The sequence below is a fragment of the Brachyhypopomus gauderio genome, chromosome 15, assembly GCF_052324685.1.
Source record: "Brachyhypopomus gauderio isolate BG-103 chromosome 15, BGAUD_0.2, whole genome shotgun sequence".
NCBI lineage: Eukaryota > Metazoa > Chordata > Actinopteri > Gymnotiformes > Hypopomidae > Brachyhypopomus > Brachyhypopomus gauderio.
In genome coordinates this window covers 22,368,479-22,382,497 of record NC_135225.1, presented here as the reverse complement: position 1 = coordinate 22,382,497, position 14,019 = coordinate 22,368,479, and the positions used below count along the sequence as shown (strand labels likewise).

The 14,019-nt window shown below is 38.4% G+C and overlaps 1 protein-coding gene across 13 annotated transcripts in view; it reads right to left on the bottom strand.

The window, feature by feature from the left end:
- The window catches only part of lyst (lysosomal trafficking regulator), a 123,240-nt gene that overhangs the window by 72,108 nt on the left and 37,113 nt on the right, over positions 1-14,019 (bottom strand). For 9 of the 13 annotated variants that reach the window (XR_013121389.1, XM_076975166.1, XM_076975171.1 and 6 more), the window contains 6 exons: positions 8,979-9,975; positions 8,608-8,769; positions 7,633-7,789; positions 5,065-5,291; positions 1,774-1,840; positions 1,369-1,478 (listed from right to left, as the gene is read on the bottom strand). Coding sequence is in view for 12 of the 13 variants with exons in the window: in XM_076975166.1 (XP_076831281.1) it covers positions 1,369-1,478; positions 1,774-1,840; positions 5,065-5,291; positions 7,633-7,789; positions 8,608-8,769; positions 8,979-9,975 (1,720 nt within the window). In the remaining variant the exon portion in view is untranslated. The remainder of the gene's footprint in view (positions 1-1,368; positions 1,479-1,773; positions 1,841-5,064; positions 5,292-7,632; positions 7,790-8,607; positions 8,770-8,978; positions 9,976-14,019) is intronic. The other 4 variants (XM_076975170.1, XM_076975177.1, XM_076975178.1 and 1 more) reach the window with 2 other exon arrangements.

Sequence of the window (14,019 nt, the reverse complement as noted above, 5' to 3'; positions counted from 1 at the left end):
GGAATTAAATCATTTGTACGTCACTTTCATGGTCCATTTCTATATATCCCAGCACATTAAACTTAAATAAGTAAAATATTTATACATATACTCGAAATAATTCGCTTTTTTATCACATTATTTAATGGTTGTTTATTTTCAAAACGCCCAATCTTAACGTATTCACGTTCTCTCATGTTTCGTCCTGGAATTACAAGAGGCTCGTATTTGTTAACGTAAAGAGAACTGTTCAGTCAGACAGATATTTGTTGTGAAATGAAGCAGTTACAATTTCAAGCATTTTTAAGTACTTTAGCCTAAATTTCAGCACTTGTCAAACTTGGAACACAAAGTAACATTAAATTGGTCAGGTAAATGTTCCTTCCCCTGTTTTTGAGGAGTGTTTCTTTATACTAACACATATATCGTTTCGGACAACACTGCAACGGTCCCGCCGTTCGCGGAGGTTCACGCGCTACGGTCACTCGCGAAAGTATAAACCAGACTTGAAGGCGGCATCAGGGAACATGGTTTTAAACAATGAGTCAATTCCTTCGTTGGATCTGTATGACTGGTGACTCTTAACTGTTTTTAGCGCCCATATTACCTAAGCCTTCAAAGTATTGGTAGAGCCGCATAGCCTACAGCGTGAATGCGACGTTGAGCAGAGCTCGACTGAATGGTTCTCTTGTTGGGCAAAACGTAGATATTGCAGGCTGCTGCTGACGAGCCTCGCTGGTATCTGTGACAGCTCTGAGCCACCAAGAATATGTCGGGTCTTCCAACCATTTCTGGCTAAGTTTGCATTTCCCCATCTCTCCGAACAGACGTTAACGTACATACAGCCCGCATGAAATTATGATCCCGCCAGTCCAACAACTACCGGTGCTCGTTAAGCCCGAAATACTTGCGAGCAATATTTAAGTTCAACACACCGCTAACGGAATTATTCATCCCTAAATTTAGCTCCGCAAATTTAAGACATTGTGGTTGAAAATTTAAGACAAAATAAGACTTTTCAAGGCCTTATTTGACAAAAATGAAATTTAATACCATTTAAGACTTTTTAAGGACCCGCGGCCACCCTGTAGACTGCATTTTAGCAGTGAAACATCAGACAGAAATAGCTAAATAGATCATATTTGAATCTCATTTAAGTACATTTAAGGTTTTTAATCATGCTATCTAGCAGTGGAATGCTTAGCAGCAGTGTTGTAATCCTGAAGATGCTTCAATAGTCATCAGTGGATCATCAATTCAAGTGCGAAAACATCTTAAAATTGTAAATCCCTGATTTACAATTAGGATTTAACCAAACATGATGCTACAAGTGTCTGAGAACTATATAGTTAATGGTAAATCACCAGAATATACTGAGGTGACACTTACAGTGGGAGGCACCTTCTCCATGAAGATGTGGATCAATAAGGCCAGCTCTTCAGCTGTGATCCTACTGCTCACCATGGCAACCAACAGCTCCACCAGCACTGTCTGGCACTCTGCAGGGAATATCAAAGCATCTTTTACACAAATTGCCTCAATTTATTCAATTTGTTATTATTTTAAATATCAGGATGAGACAATATAATTAATACAATTAGTCATAAGAGCACCAATAACTTGTCATGAAGGTGTGGACCAATCCTAGAATTCCCTGATGAGTCTTTTGTAGTTCAGGTTCATAAAGGCCATCAGGTCATTTTTGCTGAACAGTGCTACTCTGGCCTATGCTACAGATTACGTATTCTACACAAAGCGATCCAAAATAGATTTTAGAAATGCAAGAATACACACCTTTATAGCAGGGATCTGACTGACTAAGTATGTTCTCAAAGCCAGTAAGAATGGTTTTCACACCACCCTGTTGACAAATGATAAGAGCTGCATGAAGCCACATTTCAATTTACAATTGCTGAACCATTTGCAAAATCATCAAACACAGTTTAAATACTGTATTTGATTTATAGGGACATTTTATAATGATAAATTTGCAGAAATTACCAATTCCATTTCACCATAAATATCTCCCTAATGGCTTACACAAAGTTTCAAAGTCTCCTTACCAGGGTATCTGCACATTTTTAAATCTCAAATTCAATGACTTTTAAGACCTTTTTAATACCTCTCACAAGAAAAAATAATACTATTACTGGGGATGCAGGTGTGTTCCACATCGTTGACCGGGGGGGGGGATGCGGTTGGCGAACGAAAATTGTTGACGTTGTTGAGGCCGTATACTCCAGCGCTAGGAATCTAGCACTAGGAACCTGGAGCGGTTATTTTCTGCATGGTCCTAGCGCTACATTCGGCAAAGTTCACATCGCGCCAGAACAACTGAACAACACACACTTATAATAATTTAATGCCTCCCCTCATAAAATTCCAGACATTTTAAGACATTTTTAGGCCTTGAATATGGAAAACTAAATTTAAGACATTTTAAGACTTTTTAAGGACCCGCGGGTACCCTGCCTTACTAAATACCCGCTCACTCACAAACAATTCTTTTATAATAGCTAAATTAATTGAAGATTATTGTCTGGACTTTCTTTTTCTAACAGAGACTTGGCTTGATAGCAATGGAGCAATAGTGCTAAATGAAGCTTCACCTACCGACTAACTATTTTAATGTCTCTAGAGTAAATAAGAGAGGTGGTGGTGTTGCATGTTTTTACCATAAACCATTCCGCTGTAAGCAGATCTCATTAGGGGAACATCCTACGTTTCAATATCTGGCAGTACAACTCAACAGTACTTATTCAGTTATTTTGATTGTTATCTATCATCCTCCCAGACTACATACAGATTTTCTTGAAGATTTTGCAGAAATGCTTTCTAGGATTTTAATTGATTTTGATTATGTTTTAATTGCTGGGGATTTTAATATTCATGTGGATATATCCACAAATCCAATCACTTCAGAATTCATGAGAATGCTTTTAATCCCGTACAGCATGTATCAAGCCCAACGCATAAGCATGGCCACATTTTAGATTTGATCATTTCTAAACGCATAGAGATTAATAATACTGAAATTACTGATGCAATTACTGATTGCAATATCTGATCATTTTGGTGTATTTTTCAATATGTCATTATCTATTAGAACACTCAGTGAAAACTGCACAATAACCAAGCGTTATCTCAGTGCTGGCAGTGCCGTGGCCTTCACAAACATGATACAGTCCCTCCCTCCTCTCCCAGAAAATGGGAATGAGTTAGTTGAAACATTCACACACAGAGTTAGGAACTGTATTGATGCTGTGGCACCAAAGGTAACTAAAATTATTTCTGGTAGAATTAAGATGCCCTGGAGAAACACTCCATCTATTATAAAATTTAGGCAAGATTGTAGGCAGGCTGAGAGACGCTGGCGAAGGTCAAAATCGCAAGTACATTTTGATATTTATAAAACAGCATTGCAGAATTACAACAGTGAAGTGAAATCAGCAAGAAAAAACTACTTCTCTACCTATATATAATTAATAATAACCCAGCTGCCCTGTTCAGAAGTATAGATCAGCTAATAAACCCCACCTCCTGTGTCTTCCCTGAATCTGTTTCAGTTGAAAAATGTGAGGAGTTTGCTATATTTTTTAGGGACAAAATTACTAGTATAAGGCAGAACATAGCAACAAGCACTAACAGACTATCAACCCTTATATCAGCTAGATTTAAGAGCCGCTTTTGACACCGTTGATCAAGAAATACTTCTTGATCAACTACAGAGCTGGGTAGGCCTTAGTGGCTTAGTCTTAGATTGGTTTATATCTTATCTAACTGGGCGTGATTACTATGCATTAGGTATTTAGGTTGTATTAGGCACCTCTTCCTCCACAAGTCAAAAAATAACTTGTGGCGTCCCCCAAGGGTCAATTCTTGGGCCGTTACTATTCAACCTATATATGCTTCCGTTACCACATATCATTAACAAACATGGTATTAGTTATCATCAATATGCAGATGACACTCAACTTTACATTTCTCTAGAACCTAAAGCCCTAAAATCAATTTGCTCACTGTTTGACTGCATAGATGATATACAGACATGGATGCCTGCAATTTTCTGCAATTAAATAAAGAGAAGACAGAGGTTCATGCAAGACGGTAAGGTACGAGATAGGCTCTCTCTTGCTGTGAAAAACTTGTCCATGCATTTATGACATCAAGGCTAGATTATTGTAACGCTGTTCTATCTGTATATCTGTTCTATATAATAATAATAATAATAATCTTTATTTGTATAGCACCTTTCATACATACATGCAACTCAAAGTGCTTTACAGTATAAATAAAAAGAAACATTAAAAGGAAGCAAAGATAAGACAAAAAGAAAATGTTAAAAGAAATTAAAGATAAAAATATTAAAATAACATAAAATGTAAAAAAGTAAAGTAAAAAGATAATAAAAAAGTAAAGTAAATAAGAAAACTATTAAAATAATTAGAACAGATTTAGCTACCCACCCACACTCTCCCGTACAACAAACACTCACACAGAGCGCGACCTTCACTCTCACTGGTTTTCTGCGAGCTGTGTTTTCGTCAGCCCACAGTTATGCGTGGCCACCTGGTGCTCGACTCCCAGCCGAGGGTGAAATTCCCAATCACTCAGTTACCCTGCCTGGTAACCACCAATGGTGCCACCTGTATACCCCCCCATGTAGTTCGACCACCAAACCTCTCGACTCTTGTCGAGTTAGATCCCCTGATCCTGACAGTTCCCTATTAACTGCGTCTGGCGTCGCCTGTGTACAGTGTGTACATTGACTTTCAGTCTCAAAATACAAAAATGGCTCAGGCCTACTCTTGATATTGTTTTAGAGCTACAGTATGATAATCTCTGATTGGACAGGATAATACCACTCTGATTCAATTTCAGTTACCTATTGTTTTCCCAACATGTTTTAATCTGTCTGGATCTGCAACCATTGCTTAAATGCTATTAATCATTAATGCTGTAGACATAAAACAGCAATGATGGAGTCTCTGAAAACTTTGACTTTCTTCCCAGACCAATGGTGCCCATATTCCTCCTTGATCTCTGTCAAGGTGGCATTTGTATCACAGGTGGTAAGGGATGTACCTGCTGGTAGATCATCGCAGCGTTGCAAGGGTGACCTCGTATGGCTCCCAGCAGACTTTGCAGTACGTGGCCCAGAACATCCATGTCTGGCGAGCTGTTAGCCAGCAGCTGCAGCTCCATGAGACAGATTTCTGGGAAGAGGAGGATGCCGTGGTGGGGGCCCTGGGCCATACCACTGGAGCCAAACGCACATTCCCCGGGGGGAGCCGTCACATCTACCTTCTCACCTGATACAGCACCAGGAGACAAGAAAACATGCAAGAAATATAACAATTTCTACTAATTCCAAAACGACAAAGAGAAAATCGAACATTTACATATTGACACAGAGTAACATGGGTGAAGCCATATTAGATGAGTTAGTTGTTTATACTACTATGGAAATCGATGTAAATGGATATAAATTCATAATTTTGTTGAAGCAGTGCAGGGTTACCAAGCACAGCACAACAGGCAGGTAGAGCAAATACGTTTCATTTAGTTTCACTGGCTCACAGTGAGCGGTCACATTTAGGGACCTTCTGTTTGTAGTCCAGTCACTAATCAGGAGTTCTGTTTACTGTAAGGTTTTTAGATTGCTTTTCTTACTACCAAGTAGTAGACAAGATTTCCGGAGAATGTACTGACAAGGGTTCTTTATTAGCTGTGTAAACAAAGTGTTTGATTATAAACTTGTTTTATCTCCTGGAGCTTCACAAACGTTTGAATATAAACTGGTTTCATTACCCAGCGTTTCAAAACCACATTGCTTGCTTGTCCCAAATTATTGTCTATTACTTTCAACTTTTTACTACCACTATATCCTAAACTACAGTACAATGCAGTTACTCCTTAGTCTCTACACACAATGCTCACATGTGCACACGCACACACACCAGCACACGCATGCATACACACACCCACACAAGTGTGCAGTACCAACACTGGATAACTTAAATCAATGCCTTCCATTTGCTTATAGTCAAAAACATAGGTAGGTTAGTCAAACAGAGAAAAACAGTCAACCAGAGAAATATGTCTTCATTACCCTGCCCCCATGCCCAAACACTGTTTTAAATCATCACATGATCCTAAAGGAAGCAACTCATCTTACAAAATCAAACATTCCCTATGTGTACATGTGTGATCTGTTAAAAACAGTAGTCACAAGATTGAGCTCATAGGGCCCTGCAGTGGTCTTACATAACAGTTCAGTGAACAATGACTGTATTCTCAAGCAGAGAGGATTCAGTCTCCATGTGATGAGGATCAGGATCACATATTGTCTCAAACTCTGTCCTACTTACCCACATTTCATACATGGAATAATGTGAACAGATCTGGGACTGCGCTAATGCTAAAATACACCACTGGCATACATGTGTGTCTTTACCACAGTACCTATTTCAGCTGGGTCATTCCTACTCCTTCTTACAGCCTTCCACCAAAGCGGACACACTATTTCAAACTGTCTAGAATTTACTTAGAGGTGGAAACTGAGCTAAGTTCACATGACATTTCCTCTCTTTTCCACAAGACTACTTTGCTTTTTAAAAGTTGCAGTTTCAATAGGCAGTGAGTCCACCGAGCTAACAAACACAGAGTAACATGATAGGTAGACCTTGTGAATAACTTATGACATATTAATGAACTTGCTACAGAATTTAGAAAACCAATGATTACTTCTGCGTTTCTTGCTTTTCATTTGCAGGCTGGCTAGTGGCACTTACTTAACCGAATCCTGGTTGTGATGCGAATGGGATAAATACAAGATAGCCATCAGTAACACAGATAAACCCATCAAAAACAAAATTCATCAATTGTTGAACAAGAAGAGAAGTGTGCAACTGATAACCATCTCAGACAAAGGGGACTGAAATTCCATTTGATTACAGCTGCACTGTTGTAGCAGCAGGAGAGCATACCACATAGGGTTACTGCAATCATAACATTTAAAAAATACAACAAAAAACTAAATCCTTGGTTATGTAATAATAGCCTTCAAATAAGAGTCCATCAAATGCCAAATTAATAATAAATTCATACTGAAATGTAACAGAGACCAATAATTCATCAGTAATAAGGGAAACATCTCACACATAATAGGTAATCAAATACAAGTCCTTTTGTGACACTGGTTTAGAGAAATTTAATGGTCATGTAAGAGCTGCCTTTTCAGTTCACTATACATGACCCAGTCTACAGTGACTGTATGTAGCCCGTATGATTTAGTTCCCAGCAACAGGAGACCCACTGTCCTACCCAGAAGGCTACACCAGGGTGCATTTTAAACATTTGCTTAAGTCTGCCTATGTGAATTCTAGTAATGCCTTAGCACAAAAATTGGCTCTTGGTCAGCTGTATAGAAATGCTTCAAAATGTAAAACATTTTCTACATTTTTCTGTTTTTCATACAAATGCATGACACTGGGTTATGGAAAATCAAGAATTACAACAAACCAACAAACTTGCAGACCAACAAACTCACCACATCAAACCAGAGATGAGCAGTTTCCAATGTGGAAATATGTTTAGCATGCTAAGAAGAATGTTAACAACTGAAGAAAGAGCAACCTAATGTAGATCTACCTTCCTCTGGCTGTGTGAAATCCTCAGGATTACTCTCACTGTCAGCCTCGTAGCCCTCTTCTTCTCCGAGGCCTTGACCACTACACACTGGAACTTCATCGGTTTCTTCAGACAGATCCGCCACCTGAGTTGGTACCTCAAAGCCCGCCTGATACTTCTTTTAAAAATATATAATAAAGAAAGAAAGAAAATAACAGACAAACTTCATGCCTTTACAACAATGTAGGAAAACCCTACAAAAACATTCTAGAGAGAATTGAATTCTAACCTTTACTAACACTGCACTCTAACCATACAGTCTCCCTCAACATCTGTTAGGCCTGTCAAAAGTGCTAGCCAGGAAAATAAATACATTTTTTACCTATGAAGAAAAATAACTGAGAATTAAAACTGAGCACAGAACAAACAATCCATACTGCACTTCTACTGTTTTGTAAGCGAAGGTGGACATTTGCAAAATCAGAGAAAATGAACAAAAATAAATAATTAAACACTTAGTCACAGGACCCATCAGCTGACCAGTACAGCCTTAAGACAGTCCCAAGTCCCCAGAAACATGCAATAAGACACACAAACAACCTATTAATTTTGTACTAGTTTTGATTAGGCAGACCCCATTAACATACAATTATGAATGTGATCTTATGTTTACAAAAATAATAGTAATAATAAGATATGATCTCATTAACAAGAATGTGGTATTTTTAGGCTGCAGAAGAACCTGGTTATAGCAGTATAAAAACTGTATCTTTAAAATAAACCATTTTCATTTGTTTCACTTTACATCATCTTAGAATTTAGTGTTACAGTGGTGTAGTGCAACAATTTCAGGTCCACTTTTCAGTAAACGTTGATGTTTAAACAGAACGACACAAAATTAGTATTATTTCAAATGTATAGGCTAATGCCCAGTAGAAACCTGACAAACATGCTGGTTACTTTTAAGGATAAAAAACATTAACAATGAAAACTCACCCTTTCAGATATCTCTTCATTGGCAACTGGAGCGTCACACACCTCAGCTAGCGCAACACGCAACAGACAGTCAAAAAGGGGAACGGCCAGGTCAGAGTTCACCACACCAGAGTGAAACAACTGATCCTTCACCTGACACAAGGTCTCTTCCACAGACTGAAGCTGTACAAATAGACATATATGGGGGGGGGGGGGGATAACACATAATCCAAGATGGTCAAAGGCAGGAGGCTTCAAGTAGACAAACAGTAATATGACTTGTATTCCAATTATATCTTAATAGACCATATCAATATTATGTGAATGCGTGTAGATTCTTGTTTTTGTATTCCTCATATTTATCACTTAATAATATGCTATAATTTAAATACCTGAAATGAGAGATCTGGTTCAAGTTTCTGCAGTACCAAGTTGGCACTGTGAAGACAAATTGCGAGAAGAGATTCCAACAACCGGATACTTTGCAAAGGCCACTCTTCTTCCAACTTGTGCCCCGAGTCCTTGCTCTTGCTCTCCATGTGACCGGGACTGAAAGATCTGCTGAGGTCCAGCTGTGCAACCCCGGCCTCCTGTAACCTCAGTGCTGTGGACACTGCATCAGTCTGCACTGGACTGTGTGTTGGCGAGTCTGAGCGAGATGGGCTTGCTTTGCCTTTACTCTCCCTTTTTTTCTTAGCTTTAGTATCTTTGGTCTTAGAGGTAAATTTCTGTATGACCATTGTCATGAGGCGGCAGCACACATCCAGGCCTCCCAGCCTGAAGAACTGCCTGCGGAACACAGGGCTGGCCAGGTAGACCCAGCGGCACACAGACCAGACATCTGCTGCTTGCCTCACCTGCTCTTTGGAGGGCAATGCCACGCTGTCTGGTGAGAGGCAAGGTAACCGTCCACCCAGGGGTTCACTGGCTGTACTGTCGTAGCCTGAGGTGTCTTCAGAATCATTTGCAGAGTCCCTATCAGAGTCAGCCTCCTTGCTCACACACAGGAAGGCCACACACAAGAACAGGTTAATGGTGTTTAAGGATGCTTCTTCACGGCTCCGTCCCATTCCAGCTGCTTTTTTGATGCTTTTGTCCTTCCAATGTGGACATGCCTCTTTCAGGCCCTCATAGAACTTGCTGAGGCTCTGTGGACCATCACATGTCCCACGAGACCCTAGATCCTCTGCAAGCCTGAGCACATCCTCTCTCTGTTGGTCTTCAGCTCTCCCTGGCCCTTGCAGGTCGATGTACGTTTGCTGGTCCCAGTCATATAAGATCAGCTTCTCAAACACTTTCAGTGCCCAAGGTCGAGTACAGTCCAGATAGATCAGTTCAGTGACCTGGTTCAGCCCATTACAGCTCAAGAACAGGTCCCGCACCACTGTGCTGAGGTAAAATATACAGAGATCAACAAGAGTAACAGAGAATCAACAATAAAACACTAACAAAACTACAGACAAGTAAGACACATCACCTGGTTACACTTATTACCTTATATTTAAGTAATGTAGCCTAATACAGGATATTTGTGCTTCAACATTTTTCTAATAAAATGCAAATGGGAATAAATTGGCAGTTTCTTCCTTCTAAACCCACATTTGGAGATTAACTGTGTGGCATTCTGTGATATGTGTTGTACTTTGAAGAATTTGGATGGGGCAGTTGTTTTTTGGCCAATTCAACATTTCTATCCTGTTAATTAGGTAACAGAAAATGTATTTAATTAGTACTCATTTGTGTGTCAGCCCTCCCAGAGATTTTTCACTGATAGATCAGCAATAACAACAAGTGTGCATAGGCAAATCCTTATACTCAAATTAGCATGCAAGTCATACTGATTACTGCCCACATGTATAATCTATAAATGTCTAATGTAATAATGTAAATGTCTATCACTTGACCAATCACAACTCTCTTATTTTAACCAACCAGAGTACCTAACTCAAGTCCAACAGGTTAATGAGATTCAACTCATTGAATCATAAATTTCTTTAAGAAAGAAAAATCACCTAAGATTGCTGGGCTTTGTCCCTCCCTGAACTATATCATGGAGTGTCAGAAAAATGTCACACATTAACTATACACATTCTGAATTTTGTCAGCAGAACGTAAAATAGAGCTATTAATAAAAAGTTATTAAGCAATAATAATCTATTAATATTGCTTAATACAGTTATTAAGTTATTAAGCAATATTAGCTTGCTCGGTAGAAGCAATTTTCTAACACATAGTGATAATGTGTATTTTTATACCCCAGCATTTTTGTCGCATTAAATAAGTGGTTATTCCATATTATACAATACTTTAATTCAAAGTAACTATGTCAGTTAGAGAAAAATGTTCTTATACTCTAACCCTAAACCTGTAGTTTTTCCAAATTCATTAAATTAAGTAAGCAGATCTTAAAGAGACATCTAAGTTTATAGTAAATTAAATAAGAAAAGTAGTTGCATAAGCTATAAATATACAACTTCAGGAACCCCTGGCAGTCATCAAGAATCCCTGGCCACACCATGTTTATGTTTTGTTCAAGCTCCCAATTCTTCATAGCCAAGAAAAGAAAAACCCTTCAGCTCCTAATGATTGGGCTAAAGCTGGAACACAACCAAAGCCTAAACTGTACAGAGGTTCTTTAACTAATTGGATTAAGAGGGTAATTAACTGCAAAGCATAATTAGCTGTACTGGTTCCTGTAAGGAAAAAAAACAATACAATTATATGAATTTTAAACCAGGGAGTGGGGTTCCACTTGAATTTTTGACTATTTTGTGCAATGCGTTGTGTTGATTACTTATTATTTCCACTTCTTTTCATTACAGTACATGAAGATATCATTTATAATTATTACTAAACATATTACCACTTAGTTTCTTAGTAGACAGAAATAGTAGAAACATGTTGTTTGTCTAAGCCATTTACATTTATGGCATTTAGCATTCAGTCATGGCCTGGCGGTTAGGGAACTGGTCTTGTGACCGGAGGGTCGTGGGTTCGATTCCCAGACCTGAGGCCATGACTGAGTTGCCCCTGAGCAAGGTCCTTAACCCTCAATTGCTCACTTGTATAAAAATGAGTCAAAAATGTAAGTCGCTCTGGATAAGGGCGTCTGCCAAATGCCGTAAATGTAAATTTAGAATATGCTCTTATCTGGAGCGGCTTAAAAAGTGCTTAGTTGTCCCATGGGATGATCTTTTGGGCTGGGGTCCCTTTCAGAAAGGTATTATTTCTAGGATTTATTCATATATTATGGATCTGGATCAACACTCTCTTACAAAAATTAAGCGTCTTTGGAAGTTTGAGCTGGATATGACTCTTTCAGAACAGTTGTGAAATAGGGCCATTAACAAAGTACCATCGAGTTCATGTTGTGGAATAGGGCCATTAACAAAGTACCATCGAGTTCATGTTGTGGAATAGGGCCATTAACAAAGTACCATCGAGTTCATGTTGTGGAATAGGGCCATTAACAAAGTACCATCAAGTTCATGTTGTGCAAGACTTGACAGTTGATTCAATTTAAGGTCTTACATAGAGTTCATCTATCTAGATCCCAAATATCCAAATTCTATCCGAATACCGTTATGGATAAATGTGAAAGATGTGGTGCCTCTCCATGTAATTTGAGTTACAAATTTTATCCATCTCTAGATACATTTTGGTCTGATTATTCTGGGATTATGACTAAGGTTTTGGGCACCAACATTACTGCAGATTCTTTAATTGCGATATTTGGTATTTCCGCTGATTTGTCTTTGCTCAGCAGAGCCCAAGCTGATAATTTAGCATTTACCTTCTCTATTGGCGAGACGGTGCATATTGCTACTGTGGAAAATTTTTTTTCTAAATGGAATCCTTTTTTTTTTTTTTTTTACATATTTTAAATCTCTTCATGTTATACCAGCTGACTGAGGGTTTTTTATTTTATTTTTTAATTTATATTCCCCTAATTATTGATCTAGATTATCCTATTGGTATGCAGGGGAGTTTGTGTGCGTGCATGCATGCTGGTAGAGGTGTATGTATGTGTATGTATATGTGTGCAATTTTCCACTAGTCTACTACACAGACCAATAGATGAGTGCAGAAAACAGTTCAGAACACTGGAAAATCTCACCATTATGTCCCATAATTTTGGTAGTTTTGCTCAGGATATTGGAAGAATTGAAGTAAATCAGAAGATGTTTTTAAATACCATTTTAGATGGTATATTTTTCTTTAATTTCCCAGGCCTCTGCCACAGGCATCTCCATAGTGCCTAGAAGTGGTCTTCTGCATGTTCAAAGCAAATGACTGGATCTTCATCATCTATAGATTCATCATCTATAATATGAGCTGTCACACCAAGATAATTCTTGTTGCTAACAGAGGTCCAGTGATCCCCAGTCAGAGCCACATTTGTGGCGCTCTTCACAATAACCTGTCTTACTTCCCTTTCCTCATCATACAGCTGCTGGATTTTCTTCGACATTGTCTTTCTGGGGTGAGTTTCCCAAAACGTTCTTAGTGCTAAGTACTTCATAACCTCGTTCTTACGTACAAGGTTAAGAAGTACTTAGCGCTAAGAACGTTTTGGGAAACTCACCCCTGGACGGTAGTTCGTAACTTGCATCAGTTAACGCAATGTGCAGCGCTTCTTGTAAGCATTTATCTTCAACCACAGAGAGCGAACAACACAAAAAATGTGACGCGTCATGTATAAACGCGTGCGGAGTCGCGCGCTACGGCCACTCGCGAAAGTTTAATCCAGTCTTAATGGTCCAATGAAGGTAATTTAAAAACCAGGACATTTCCTCACTTAAAAAAAACCCGGGACGCCTGAGACAGAATGTGAAATACGGACGTTTGTTCACCCTATCGTACTAGGAATACATTTAGCAGCTAAGTTCTCATTACTGACCTGCGCATTAGCACCAACATGTTTTGCGTTGAGGCGGTAACGAAGGGTGGAAGTGCTCCTGTGATAAGAGAACTCCTGCCTACATGCGTGTCTCATGCGTTAAATGCATTAAAATGCGTAAATTTTTTTAGTGCGTAAATTTTTCTGTAATTAATTAATCGAAATTAACGTGTTAAAGTCCCACCACTTATATATATATATATATATATATATATATATATATATATATATATATATATATATATATGTGTGTGTGTGTGTGTGTGTGTGTGTGTGTGTGTGTGTGTGTGTACGTGTATATATGCAAATTTAATTGCACTGCATTTTACTCTGTCATCATATTTGTATAATTTTTAGTTACAACTTGTTTTCGTGTGTGTGTGTGATTGAAAATAATCAAAAATTGTTTGAGGAAAAATTTATATCTGTAATGATATATGCACGTTTCACTTTTTCTCCTCATTAATATATATATATATATATATATATATATATATATATATATATATATATATATATATATTAGGCCTGTG